The following is a 12,699-nucleotide window of genomic DNA, read 5'->3' on the forward strand; positions in this document are numbered from 1 at the left end:
ACATGGTCAGGAGCAATACTCAAATAGGCTGTGGCATTTAAATATTGCTCAACTGGTGCTGAAGGGCCCAAATTGTGCCAGAACAATGTCCCTTACACATGAAAAAACAGCCAGGATGGAGCTACGTTTACATGTTGTTTATGTCAAATTATGATCCAACAATCAGTAGAAATTGAGAGTGATCAGGAAACGTTCGCCCATTTTCCTGTTCTCAGCTGACAAGGGTGGGACCTGGTGTGGTCTTCTGCATCTGTTGTGCTTACAGAGGTGCTCTGCTGCATACCTTGCGTTTAATCAACTCTAATTTGAATTCTTGCTGCTCCCCTATCAGCTCAAGCCAGTCTGGCTATTTTCCTCTCACGTTTGGTGTCAACATGGCATGTTCACCCAGAGAACTCCTGCTCACTGGAGCTCACTATTTTTCGCTTATTGGATCATTCTCTGTAAACCTAGAGATAGTTGTAAAAAAAAAATACACAGAAATTTTTGTAAAGTAAAATAAACACATACATGAAAGAGTATTTATTGTTGATACTTAATGACAAACATTTTTTCACTGAGTCTTAGTTATGTCTCTATTTTGATTTTGGCACTTTAGGGCCTCCTATAGTCCTGTTTGTCTGGGTCTCGGTGTTCGAGCTACTTCCTGTTTTATTTTGATAGTTCTTGTCTCTTGTGTGTTGCGTTCAGTGCTGCGTCTCCTGTCTCGTTATGTCCTATTTCTTCCTGCTGTGGTCCCATTTGTTTCCACTCCCCTGATCACCCCTCACTGTATTTATTGTCTCTGTTTTCCTCCGTCAGAGCGTCTTTTCGCATACCCCCTGTGTCTCCATGTTCCTATTGTTGCAGTTTATGTTTTCACGAAAATTTGCATTTCTTATTTTTGTACCGTTTTGCCAAACGCTCTGAATAAACTGCTCGCCTTCTGTTAAAGCCAGTGTCTGCCTTTGAGTCCTCTCTCTGCTCCACTTGATCTGCTGCCGCAGATCATGAGAGAAATGTTTGAAAGTAAATTCTGTAAAACTTTTTCTTTCACATTTGGAGTACTGTAAAGTTTAATGAGATTTAGATTCACTGAAGGATGAGCTTTGAATGCTGTTACTCTAATTAAAGAGCTTCACACCTGGACCTGCAGCCTTTGATGCTCAGTTTTGCCATTTCTCATTTAACTGCTGATTAGTATAACAACAGCTAATAAGAGAGATGCAACCCCGAGCATGCAACAAGACGCTGAAAGGAATAATCAAGGTGTAATATGTTTATTTGAAAATGCTACTCTGGTTAGGATCATTACACCCACTAGTTTTACATTAAGTCTGGAACATAATTTGTGTGACCTCTGTTGTCATGATGCTACCACATTTGTCTTAATCTAAAAGTGAAAACTACACACAGTGACGAACTGTGCATGATCATTAAATGTTCTTCATTATTCCCCCTCATTGCGGTTAATTTGGGCTAATAAATTGTTCGCAAACTCCAATTAGTTGTTCATGTTTTGCCGTTTTCAGTGTGTCAGTCAAAGCGGGGGGTGAAATTATTCAAAGTTATTACAAATAGGCGCAGTGCTGAATACAGAAATTGTATCTTCTGCTGTCGTGTCTGTTTTTGTGTAGATTTGTTAGATGGCACACATCCGATGCAGAGCCACATCTGTGGCGACCTCTCGCGCACGCGTCGCGCGCACACCGGTGGCCTTCGGGCGCGCATCCCTGCGGAGAGAGCGCAACGGGGACGAAAGTGACGTCAGGAATCAATCGCTTTGTCAAACATGTCCATCTGCTTATAAGTGAGAAATGACCGCAGTACCAGACAGACATCCACACCGGCGGAGGACACACAGGTGCAGCGCGGCGCTCACTCCAAACCGACAGCGATGCCTCACTCCTTGTTCCCCCTGTGCGTCCTAGGACTCCTTGCGTTCTCCTCCGCCTGCTACATCCAGAACTGCCCCCGAGGAGGGAAGCGAGCGCTGACTGAAACTGGAATCAGACAGGTGAGCATTGTTCTTTCTGCTAAGACAGCATGCTTATTCTTTAACTGGCTGTGTTTGATTCTAAATTGGCTTTAGCCTATAACATTAGAACAAACGGTCAAGAAAAAACGGTCCAGCAATTCACAAAATTAAAGGAATGCTAAGCAGCCTTTAAATAAGCGAAACCGAGCGTGCACTGGATGTTATGGGATCAAAATGTGAGTGGTTTACTGGGTATATCAGATTTTAATAAAAACGGAAGAGAAATCATACTGATAAAAAATAAAAGTCACTTATGGAAAGATTTTAAAAAAAATAACACCAACTCAATTGAACCTTTTTTAAAGTCACAAATTAGATATTACTCATGTAGTTTAAAAATACTGATTTACAGTGAGAGACTGTAGGAAAGAAAATGGTTGTGACTTATTTCACATGCTCATATTGCTATAATTCTTCTGCTGAGGCAATGCAATGAATGTTGATTTTGTTGAATACAAGATGGAAAAGAACGTGAAAGTATCATTGGTCTTGTAATATGATATAATATAACAGAAAATAATACTGCTAAATTCAATTCCATTCTCCTCCAGTGCAAGTCTTGTGGCCCTGGAGACAGGGGCCGCTGCTTTGGCCCCAGTATCTGCTGTGGGGACGGTTTCGGCTGCCTGCTTGGCTCCCCAGAAACAGCTCACTGTGTGGAGGAGAACTACCTGCTCACCCCCTGCCAGGCAGGAGGGAGATCCTGTGGGTCTGAGGGAGGGCACTGCGCTATTTCTGGATTCTGCTGCAATTCTGGTACGAACTGGTCTGATTGATTGACATGTTGACATGTAAGATATGAACTTCATTTCTTGTTTTTCTTCTTTTCAGAGGGCTGTATGGTGGACTCTGACTGCGTGGGAGAGACAGAGGCCACAGATCCAGTCCACGGCTCTGAAAGAAGCTCACCAACAGAGCTGCTGATGCGTCTTCTCCATGTGGCTGCCAGAGGACAGAATGAGTACTGATATTTTATGTGTGGGCGTCCATCTGCTGCTCAAGACCTGGAACTGCAACAGAAATGAAGTTCATCCATGTTCCACTATAAGCCTTGGGATCTGAACTCTGAACAATTTAAATTTTCTTGGTTCTATTACTGTTTCTGTTTGAAGTGTCTTTCTGATTAGCTGGGCTAAAAATACAAGGGGAGAAGAACCACATTAATTGATAGGAAAACATTAGGTTTCATGTGTGCTCCCCCCTAAAAAATGTATATACTAATGCACATACTGTAAACAAAGTTTATTCTCTATAAGAAGACACCCGAGAGCTCCAATTTCAAAACTGAGATATAGTAGAGCACATTGTAAATAAGTCAGAGGTTAAAGATTACAGTTGATACAGGCATCCAGGTAAAACAGCAGAATGTCAATGCTTGATCAGTTGCTTCTTGTGTAGTAGAAATATTGTTGTATATTAAAAATGGGAGAAACAATACAGAATGAAAGAATGCCAAAAAGGCTCTTCTGATTCCTCATTTCCCAGAATACTCTTGAGTGTGCGAAAGAAAGCGACAGTCAAAGGAACCACAACAATAACCACAGAGTAATCAGGAATGGTAATTGCTGTAATTTGATCAGTTTCGATCAAAACTGTTTTGCACACAGATTAGCTGCTCAAGGAATTACATAAACTGACTGCATTGATGCATTCATATCCTCCAACCATATAACTCAGCACTGTGTACCAACATGTATAATTTGCGTAGATGAAAGATAGTGGTTTCTAACTATCAGACTCCTGTCTGTGTGAATGCTAATTTGCTGCCAAATCTGTATGTGCTGGCAGTTTGTCTGCACTGTTTTTCAATCCAGTTGGCACTAGATGCAGGACCTCCCAGATTTTGACAGTTATGTTCTTTGATTGACTCAATACCTGTGTGGCACGTCAAAAATCCTAAACTTTTGGAAAGTCATTTTATGTGTGACTCATCTTGTGCTCCACACTATGAAGGAGACGCCTCAAAACCCACAGATACAAATAGACCTGCTGCCAATTCCCAGGTTTCAGACCCCAGCCACCCCAGTGAGTTTTATATATTTACTAGGTATGTGTGTTTTTAAAGGGATGTCAAATGCTGTCATTTTTCTGTAAAGCAAATTTACCTTGCCTTTAGGTATAAATAAAGTTACCTTACCTTACCTTACCTTACCTTACTGTCACACCATGATGACAAAACAGCTCGGAGCTGTTTTAGTAGCACAAGGGGAACCTACACGTGGGTGGCAATGTCATGCACTGTCACCTCACAGCAAGAAGACGATTGGTTCAAATATCAGTCGGGGCCTGTCTGTGTGGAGTATGTGTGTTCTCACTGTGCCTTGCGTGGATTTCCTCCAGATACTCCAGCCTCCTCCCACAGTTTAAAGACATGTCTGTAAGGTTAAATGACAATACTAAATTGGCCATGGAACTGACACAAATAAAGTGCTTCAAGAGTGAATGTGTGAATCATCCCTTATCTTTAGCTAGTTCAACACATTCTCATTCGTGGTTAACAAATGATGTATTTTGTAGACTTTGGTTACTGAACACTGTTTTCATTAGCTAAACAGAGGAGTTGCACTAGACTACAGAGGCTTATCATTAAAACCAAAGCAAATCCTCCAGATCTCATTCACGGAACAAAACATGTCAGAGAGATTCAAACCTCAGTCAATACATCTATGTCACAAAGGCAAAGACAGTTGGGAAGCAAGATCCCATAAATCATAAAGTGCTGCGATTCAAAGGCCTTAGGTGGTATTGGGGAGCTATTAGCCATTGGATCAAAAGTGCAAATCAAGCGCAAACATCCTACAGACACCGTTTTTATTTGTCAGTTATGACTCCTACTGACTTACCAATGTTCCCACCTTTAAAATAAACTGCCAAGAAGTCACTCATTGACATTGGTGCAACCAGAAGAATTCCTTTCAGCATGTTTTTCTTTTCTTTTTTTCTCAGTAATTATACTGTATGCTTGCACGCTCAGTTAAATTGCACAACACGTAAGAGTTGAAAACCACACCTGGGTACACAATGAACCTTGGCTCTAAAGAGGTTGGAAAACAGGACGACACTTTTAAAATGACTTAACCGTGCATTTTTTATTTGTTTATTTATTTGTGTGCCCAAAAGTTGAGTTCATCAACACAATCTTGCTCATGCGCATTCATTAAAGGGTAAAAAGTGTCAAGTTTCCTGCATGATCAGTACTTCAAAGTGCCACTTGAACTCTTAACAACAAAATTAATCAGTTATTAAATGTTATTACCGAGCTTTGCGCTAATCACACATCTTAATTTGTCCCCAGACTTGGAAAATATCCCTGAAAAGACTGAAATCTGACGTTCTTTGTGTTCTAATTTGACCTTTAGCAGTGAATTGTATTGAATGTTGACTCTGGGTGTGTCGTCCATTTTTTTTAAATTTCATATCAATCAGTCAAGTAAGATTCTGTTCAAAGAGTGGTGATTAAACCTGTCAGAGCCTGCCTTGGCGCATCATACCTGTATTTATGAGCACTGACTGTTTGAACAAAGAGTTAAGCTGGAAACGAAAGTAACTTTTCTTTTCGTAAATACTTTACTAATACCAATACTATACTAATACCTTTTCAATGCATTTTAATTACCGAGTTCCATTCAAAGAGACGCTAGCAGATGTTCACATGTGCTTCTCTGGATCTTCGTAGGTGTGTGCACAGGCATGTGCAGGACCTCTGTGTCAGTATTTAAACACCAAAGACACGTTACCTCCCCACACTTGCTCTGCCATCATGGATGTGAAAGTTGGGTTTGTGATTGTTTGTCTGTGCACTTTGGCCATCACCTCCAGTGAAGGTAAGGACACTCAGGCCAAATACATTTGGCAAAATCAAGGAGACATTTGGACTGAATATGCACTGATTTATACATCAGGTGCATCCAAAATAAGTAAATAAATTGACACTTAGAGCTCTTTATGTGTGCAGCTGTGTGATTACCACATTCCTCCTAAAGTTTAGAAATGGTGAAAACACTTGTCTGTTTTTTCAATAATTTTAGTGTTCATACAGTGTTTTTAAAGACATTTTGTATAATGCTTCTTATCTGTTTAACAATGACCACTGTTACATGACATGAAATGTTTAATCCTGTTCAGTTTTATGAGGCTCCATAAAAACATACATTACATTTGGTTATACCTTACAGCTGGAATTCCAAAATGCTGCATAAATACAAAGAGTGACATCCGGCCACGAATACTGATGAACGTTCAAAGATGGGAGATGCAGGAAAGCAACAGTGCCTGTGACATCCAAGCACTTGTGTAAGTGTTGAAAACTAATTTTCCAAAAGGTTACAGGTAATTTTGTAGTTATTACATGATACATAATTCATGTAATCATGCATTCCTCAGCTGCACAGTTTCAGTTAAATAATGATCAGTAATCAAACTGTAAGCTAATACCTTTTACTTCAGGTTACATTAATATTTGTATTTAATTGCTTTTCCTTGTGCATCCACAGACTGTATGTAAAGAACTTCAAAAAGCCAGTATGTGCTCATCCCAATGTGAAGCCAAAACTGAAGACCATTCTGAAAATAAAGGACCAGATGGCGCGCCGACGTCCTTCCTAGGACAAGGAGCGGAAGAAACGTCTTCTCCAGATGTTTGTGTGTCATGTTTCCCACAAAAGGTGTTTTTCAGAGTTTTTATTATGTAATAATTATCATTTAGTTCCACCTCAGCTGCCTGCAGCAACATTGCTTACATGTTAAGGCATTAGTACAGTAATATCATATTACTTCTGCTACTATATTTTAGTTTTACATTGACAGACACCATCCTACTTCTGAGTTGCTACTTTAAGTGTATTATGCTATATGTAAGAAAAAACATAGGTTTGCATGTAATAGAATATGAAGTAATGGAGTATTTTTTTACAGTGTACTAAAACTTTTTAAACTGTTTAATGATGCAACTATATCTTGTACCACTGCGCTGATGCAAATAGATGTTTTTTAAAACACTGTAAAGTGTGATGTCTATTTTTCTTTTACTTTGTTTTCTATTAATCTGCAAATATATAGTAGTTATGATCATCAAGCCATCATTAGACTACCAGCACGCAGCTTGATAGTGTAGTAGTTAACACAGTTAAGAAGGGCTGCTGGTTCAGTTCCAACTAGAGACAAGGTTGTGTCAGGAAGTCAAATCAAAAATCTTGTACTACCTGGTGTCACGCCCTTTTGTGACAAGTAGCTTCCATGTTAAGCTTAAATAAAATTGCATCATGGTAGCAAAGCTGCTTTTGCCAACCACATTCAGTCATTTCGGGAAGTGTCTTTCATAAATGTTGGTTGCAGGAAACCATTCCTTGAGAAATCCCTTTAAAAAGGAAACTGGCCTCTGCTATTCACTTATATTGAAGCTCTGGAAAAATATGACCTACTCCAAATAGTTTCCACATACTAGAGGTATTTGATAAAATGTTAAAAAAGAAGAAGAAGAAGAAGAAGAAGAAGAAGAAAAACACCAACCACACACTGTGGTGTGTTACTATAGCTCACTTAGTTGAGCTGTTCTAAAGGTGCCGCAGGGGCCTGGAGCTATGTCTGGCCCAGACCCGTTCCTGCATGTCACTGCTGCTGTCTAGTTCTCCAAAAAAGAAAAAGGTGCACGACATTCCTTTTAACCTTTTAAAAGTGACCCATATTCTTTCTCTAATTCAATTTCCATGAGTCAGATTCTGTTTAAATAATCGTTATTACACATGTCTGAACTTGTGGACAATACATTAGCCTGCTGTTCACTGATAGTTTAAGCACAGAGGTAAAGGTGAAAGTAAGATGAATTTTTATAAAGCATTCGAGTACTGTCCAATAAACTTTATATTTACCTTTATCACTGTTATGATTTTGGCAACATGATTTTTTCAAAGAGCTACTGACTGGTTAAAGTACATGTTCATACACGTCTCAGTGTTGGTGGGTGGGTGCGCAGATATGTGTTAGTATTTAAACACCAAGGACACGTTTCCTCCCCAAACTTGCTCTGCCATCATGGATGTGAAAGTTGTCCTTGTGATTGTTTGTCTGTGCATTTTGGCCATCACCTCCAGTGAAGGTAAGGACACTCAGAGCAAACACACATGCAAAAACCAAGAGAGTACTGGCGCTTCACAGATCATACGTCAGGTACATCCTAAATAAATAAATGAGCTCACATTTAAAGCTGTTTTGAGAGAAAAGGGCATGTGTGTGGCAAGCACATTAATGTTGAAGTCAAGATAAGATGAATACAGTTGTCTGTTTTGGCCTGAAATTATTCCAATAAAAAATCCAATAAAAATTTGTTTCAGCATGCTAACGTTCAGCTGACTCATCTGCTCAATTTAACCACAACCACCATTGCACAATACAAAATGCTGAGCTCTGTTCTGTTTCATGGTGTTCCAAAAAACGCGCTCTGCTCTCGGGAAAAAAGTAGACATCGGTAACTGGTCTGTAAAAACATGAATGTTTAGACTAAGGTGTGTGTGTGTGGGGGGGTGTCTCTTTTGGAGCAATGTTAGTAAGGACGCACATCCTCAGAGTAACTATCATGGAAGAAAATGATCTCTATATACGTTTTTTAATCAAAGAAAACATAATGTAATTTCCACATTTTGGTTTTAATCTCATGTTACAGCTGGAATTCCAAAATGCTGCTTACATACAAAGAACAAAATCCGGCCACGGACACTGATGAAGGTTAAAAGATGGGAGATGCAGAAAAGCAGCGGCGAATGTGAAATCAAAGCACTTGTGTAAGTGTTAAAATTACTCATCCGATTAGTTTAACCACAGGTTACGGGTCATTTTGATCATCACATGATCATCGATAACATAACATGCACTGATAATCTCTACTGTATGAATTTTATAATGATCAAGACTGATCAAGAAATAAACTTTGTCACCAGATTCTATCTCTATTTGATCTTACTCGGAGTTACATAAATATTTGTGTTATTATCTTAAACTGAAACATAATCGTGTTTTCTTGTGCATCCACAGGCTTTACCTAAAGGGCTATGAAAAGCCAATATGTGCTCATCCTAGTGAGCTCCGAAGACTGAAGAGGATGAAGATAAAAAGATCGTAGGGTGTGGAACAGAAACTCTCTTCTCCAGGAATCTTCATATCATCTGGTGTTTTCAAGAGTTTCAAGAGCCTTCGTGTAATTGTTTTCTTTTATTTTGATCTTAAAGGCAGCTATCTGCTACTGTAACTCTGTTGCTAAGAAACTTTGCATGTACTCAGGTACATTTTAGAGGTACTACTATTATTTTATATTCTGATGTTTTACCCAAATACCATATAGATGTCATCACTTTTCACGAATTGCTATTACTAAAGGTACACGAGTCAGTTAGATTTGTCTCCATCTCAGCTGCCTGTAAGACTACTGCTTACAAGTTAAGACATTTATAGTGATGGTTTGTAACATAGAATCCAGCATTGACACATATCATTCTCGGGCATTTCATTGGGTATTTTTGTAGTATTGTATCCATTTTTAAACTGTTCAGTCCTCCAGGTATATCTTGTTCTACTGCATATATACAAACAGAATTAATAAAATGTCACAGCGAGGTGTGCTGTATTTTTTCTTTTACTTTATCTACACATGCAAAGAGCAGTCAAGATTGTCCAGCCATAGTGAAACTAGCAGAGAGATATTATGATAACAAAGCTAATGATATTCAATCATTTCAGATACGCAGCAACATCAAAAGTTTAATGGGCAGGATATGGACCCAAATAAACTTGAAGTGCAGCTTTAATGTGGAATACTTTAAAGTATTAAAAAAGCACAAAACAAAGGCAACAGTGGACAGAGGGAGACTCATACAATATAAACACACGAGGTTATGAAGGAAATGGGAAACAGGTGAAAACACAGCTGAAGACAATTAACCTAATGAATCTGGATGCAAGGCACGGAAAATAACTGGTGTCAAAATAAACCAGGAAGCAACAAATACAGTTAGAACAAGCAATACAAGACAACTTTACGCAATAGGAAACACTGGGTAGGACGGGCAACTCCAAAATGAAAGGGTCTAAATAATCCCCCAAACACCAGAACTCTAATGATAAACAAAGCCATAAAAGTACAGAGAAAAGCAATGTAGACACCAAAGTCTTTGTTAAGTAAATGTTTCTTTGTGTGTGGCTAAAGCAAAAAACTCAGTAACTTCCACTCACTAATATTAAAGCAATGAGAAAAGACCAAATACTGCAAATAGCTTTTAGTAACATTGGACATTTAAGAAAAAATTGACCAAGTGGTTATCGTGAAAATGTAATTTGAATATTTGAGCTACCTAAAAATGCTGTTGGGATTGTGACTCTACGTTTTCACAGAAAAGAAAGTAAAAAGAGTGAGATGTATTAAAAGTGACAATTGTTCTTTCGTGACTGTTGGCTCTACTTGTGTTTTCATTCCATACACATCAGTTCAATAGGATTCTGTTTGAAGAGTGGTTACTGGACCTGTTAGAGCCTGTTAGAGTCTGAGTCAAGCACTCCAGTAACTGACAGCACTAACAATTTAAACAAGACATCGGGCTGAAAGTGAACGGAACACTTCATTAAATTTTTTAATTAAGTATGGCAGTCATTTAATAACCTTTTGATATTTATATTACTATTACTGTTTTTAATGTTTAGGCATCGTGTTTCATTCAAAGAGCTTCTTACTGGTTAAAGCACATGCTCACACACTCCCTTCTGACAGTTGGTGGGTGGATGCACATGTACGCTTTGTTGTCAGTATTTAAACATCAAGGGCACGTTGCCTCCCCACACTTGCTCTGCCATCATGGATGTGAAAATTGTCTTTTTGATTGTTTGTCTGTGCGCCTTGGCCATCACCTCCAGTGAAGGTAAGGACACTCAGAGCAAACACACATGCTGAAACCAAGAGAGCACTGGCACTGTACAGATTATACTTCAGGTCCTAAATAAGAAGTTCACATTTAAAGATTTTTTCTGAGAAAATTGCAATGACTCTACATTCCTCCTGGGATTTAAACAAGATGATGATGCATGTGCATTTTAGCACAGCTGGTTTTTGGAGGGTTTTTTCAGTTTTTTCTTCATCCAGCTGTTTTAAAGCATAAAATTATTCCAGTAAAAATATGTTTTAGAAAGTTAACTTTAAGCTGACTTATCTGATCAGTTTAACCACAAAGACTATTGCACAAAACAAAAAACCTAGCCCTGTTTGGTTTTAGGATGCTAAAAATACAAAAATTAGACATATATAAACTTTTTATAAAAGTGCAATACTGTAAAAAAAAATTTTGTTTGTGTGTTTTTTGGAGACCTGTTAGAATGGACACACAATTATTCTCTAGCAAATGTCTTTTTCTTTTATTTTTTTATATTATGTTAGTTTTATACTTTTTAAAATTCTTAAATTTGGTCTTAATCTCACATTACAGCTGGCATCCCAAGCTGCTGCATGACAGTAAACCAAAAAATCAAACGATATATGCTGAAGAAGATTCAGAGATGGGAGATGCAGGAAATCGGTGCCTGTGACATCAGAGCACTTGTGTAAGTGTTTGTTTACTTAAGTGTGCCAAAAGGTTACAGGTAATATTGTAGTTATTACATGATTGGTAAAGGAAGGTTTTGAGAATTATTGACAGTAATTTTGTTTTGTTATGATTTACTTATAACATCATGCATTCATCATATAAAAAGAAAATTTAATGTAAAAAATAAACACCAATAAAGAAACTTTATCCAGAGGCAGTTTTCCTTCATTTTTGCTTAGGGTTACTGCATTTGCACTGTTATGTTAAACTGAAATGTATTTATGTTTCTATGTGGACCCACAGGGTGTTTGTAAAAGGCTTCAAAAGGCCACTGTGTGTTGATCCGAGACTGAAGCTAATCCTGGAGGAGCTATTGAAAGAGAAGAAGAGTGGAACAAAAAACGTACTTCTCCAAATGTCTGGGTATCATGTTTCTCACATATGATGTTATATGATATACATCATCATGCTTGGTTGTTGTTGTTGCTTTTCTTTTGATCTTAAAAAGCTATCTACTGTAACTCTGTTACAAAGCAACACTGCATTTACTCAAGTACTTTTTAGAGGTACAACTGTGGTTTCATATACTCACACTTTATATTAAGAAAATGTGTCATTACATTTTATGCATTATTAAAAATGAAACTACATGAACTGGTTTGAGTTGAGCCCATCTCAACTGCCTGCAGTGGTACTTCTTGTGTTAACGCATTAATGTGATGATATTATTACCACTAGTACTACTATTACAACGTAAAATTAACAGATACCACTCTACAGCATGTAATAGTGTATGCCATAGCCTGTAAAAGTGTTTATACATTAAGAATTAAAAAAAAAACTTTAAACTGTGATTCATATCATTCTTTTATTCTATTTTGTCTGCACCTGAAAGAGTGGTCAGTGGTCCAGCCATAGTTCAGCCAACCAGCATAGACACATTATGATAACAAAGTTGCTGCTGGGCAACAATGTTCAGTCATTTCAGAAACGTGTCACGATCAAAATAACAGCAGCACGGTGGCACGGTGGTTAGCACTGTTGCCGCACAGTAGGAAGGTGCTGAGTTCAATTCCACCATCAGGCCGGGGTCTTTCTGTGTGGAGTTTGCATGTTCTCCCC

General features: G+C 38.3%; 2 protein-coding genes and 2 long non-coding RNA genes across 5 annotated transcripts in view; 3 read left to right on the forward strand and 1 right to left on the reverse strand.

The window, feature by feature from the left end:
- Positions 1-12,699, reverse strand: part of smyd1b (SET and MYND domain containing 1b) — a 432,389-nt gene that overhangs the window by 35,431 nt on the left and 384,259 nt on the right. The gene's annotated exons all lie outside the window — the stretch shown is intronic.
- LOC309719699 (vasotocin-neurophysin VT 1-like) lies at positions 1,647-3,467 on the forward strand. The gene is made up of 3 exons (XM_082555996.1): positions 1,647-1,996; positions 2,569-2,773; positions 2,849-3,467. Exons 1-3 carry the CDS (start codon positions 1,877-1,879, stop codon positions 2,983-2,985), a joined length of 462 nt encoding a protein of 153 aa, XP_082412122.1. The 5' UTR covers positions 1,647-1,876; the 3' UTR covers positions 2,986-3,467.
- LOC309719176 lies at positions 5,655-9,621 on the forward strand. The gene is made up of 5 exons (XR_014280160.1): positions 5,655-5,841; positions 6,193-6,310; positions 6,511-8,111; positions 8,676-8,793; positions 9,044-9,621. It is a non-coding gene; the product is annotated as an uncharacterized lncRNA (long non-coding RNA).
- LOC309718288 lies at positions 10,785-12,425 on the forward strand. Its single transcript, XR_014279940.1, has 3 exons — positions 10,785-10,917; positions 11,479-11,593; positions 11,881-12,425. It is a non-coding gene; the product is annotated as an uncharacterized lncRNA (long non-coding RNA).

The sequence above is a fragment of the Aulonocara stuartgranti genome, assembly GCF_965226115.1.
Source record: "Aulonocara stuartgranti genome assembly, chromosome: 12".
NCBI lineage: Eukaryota > Metazoa > Chordata > Actinopteri > Cichliformes > Cichlidae > Aulonocara > Aulonocara stuartgranti.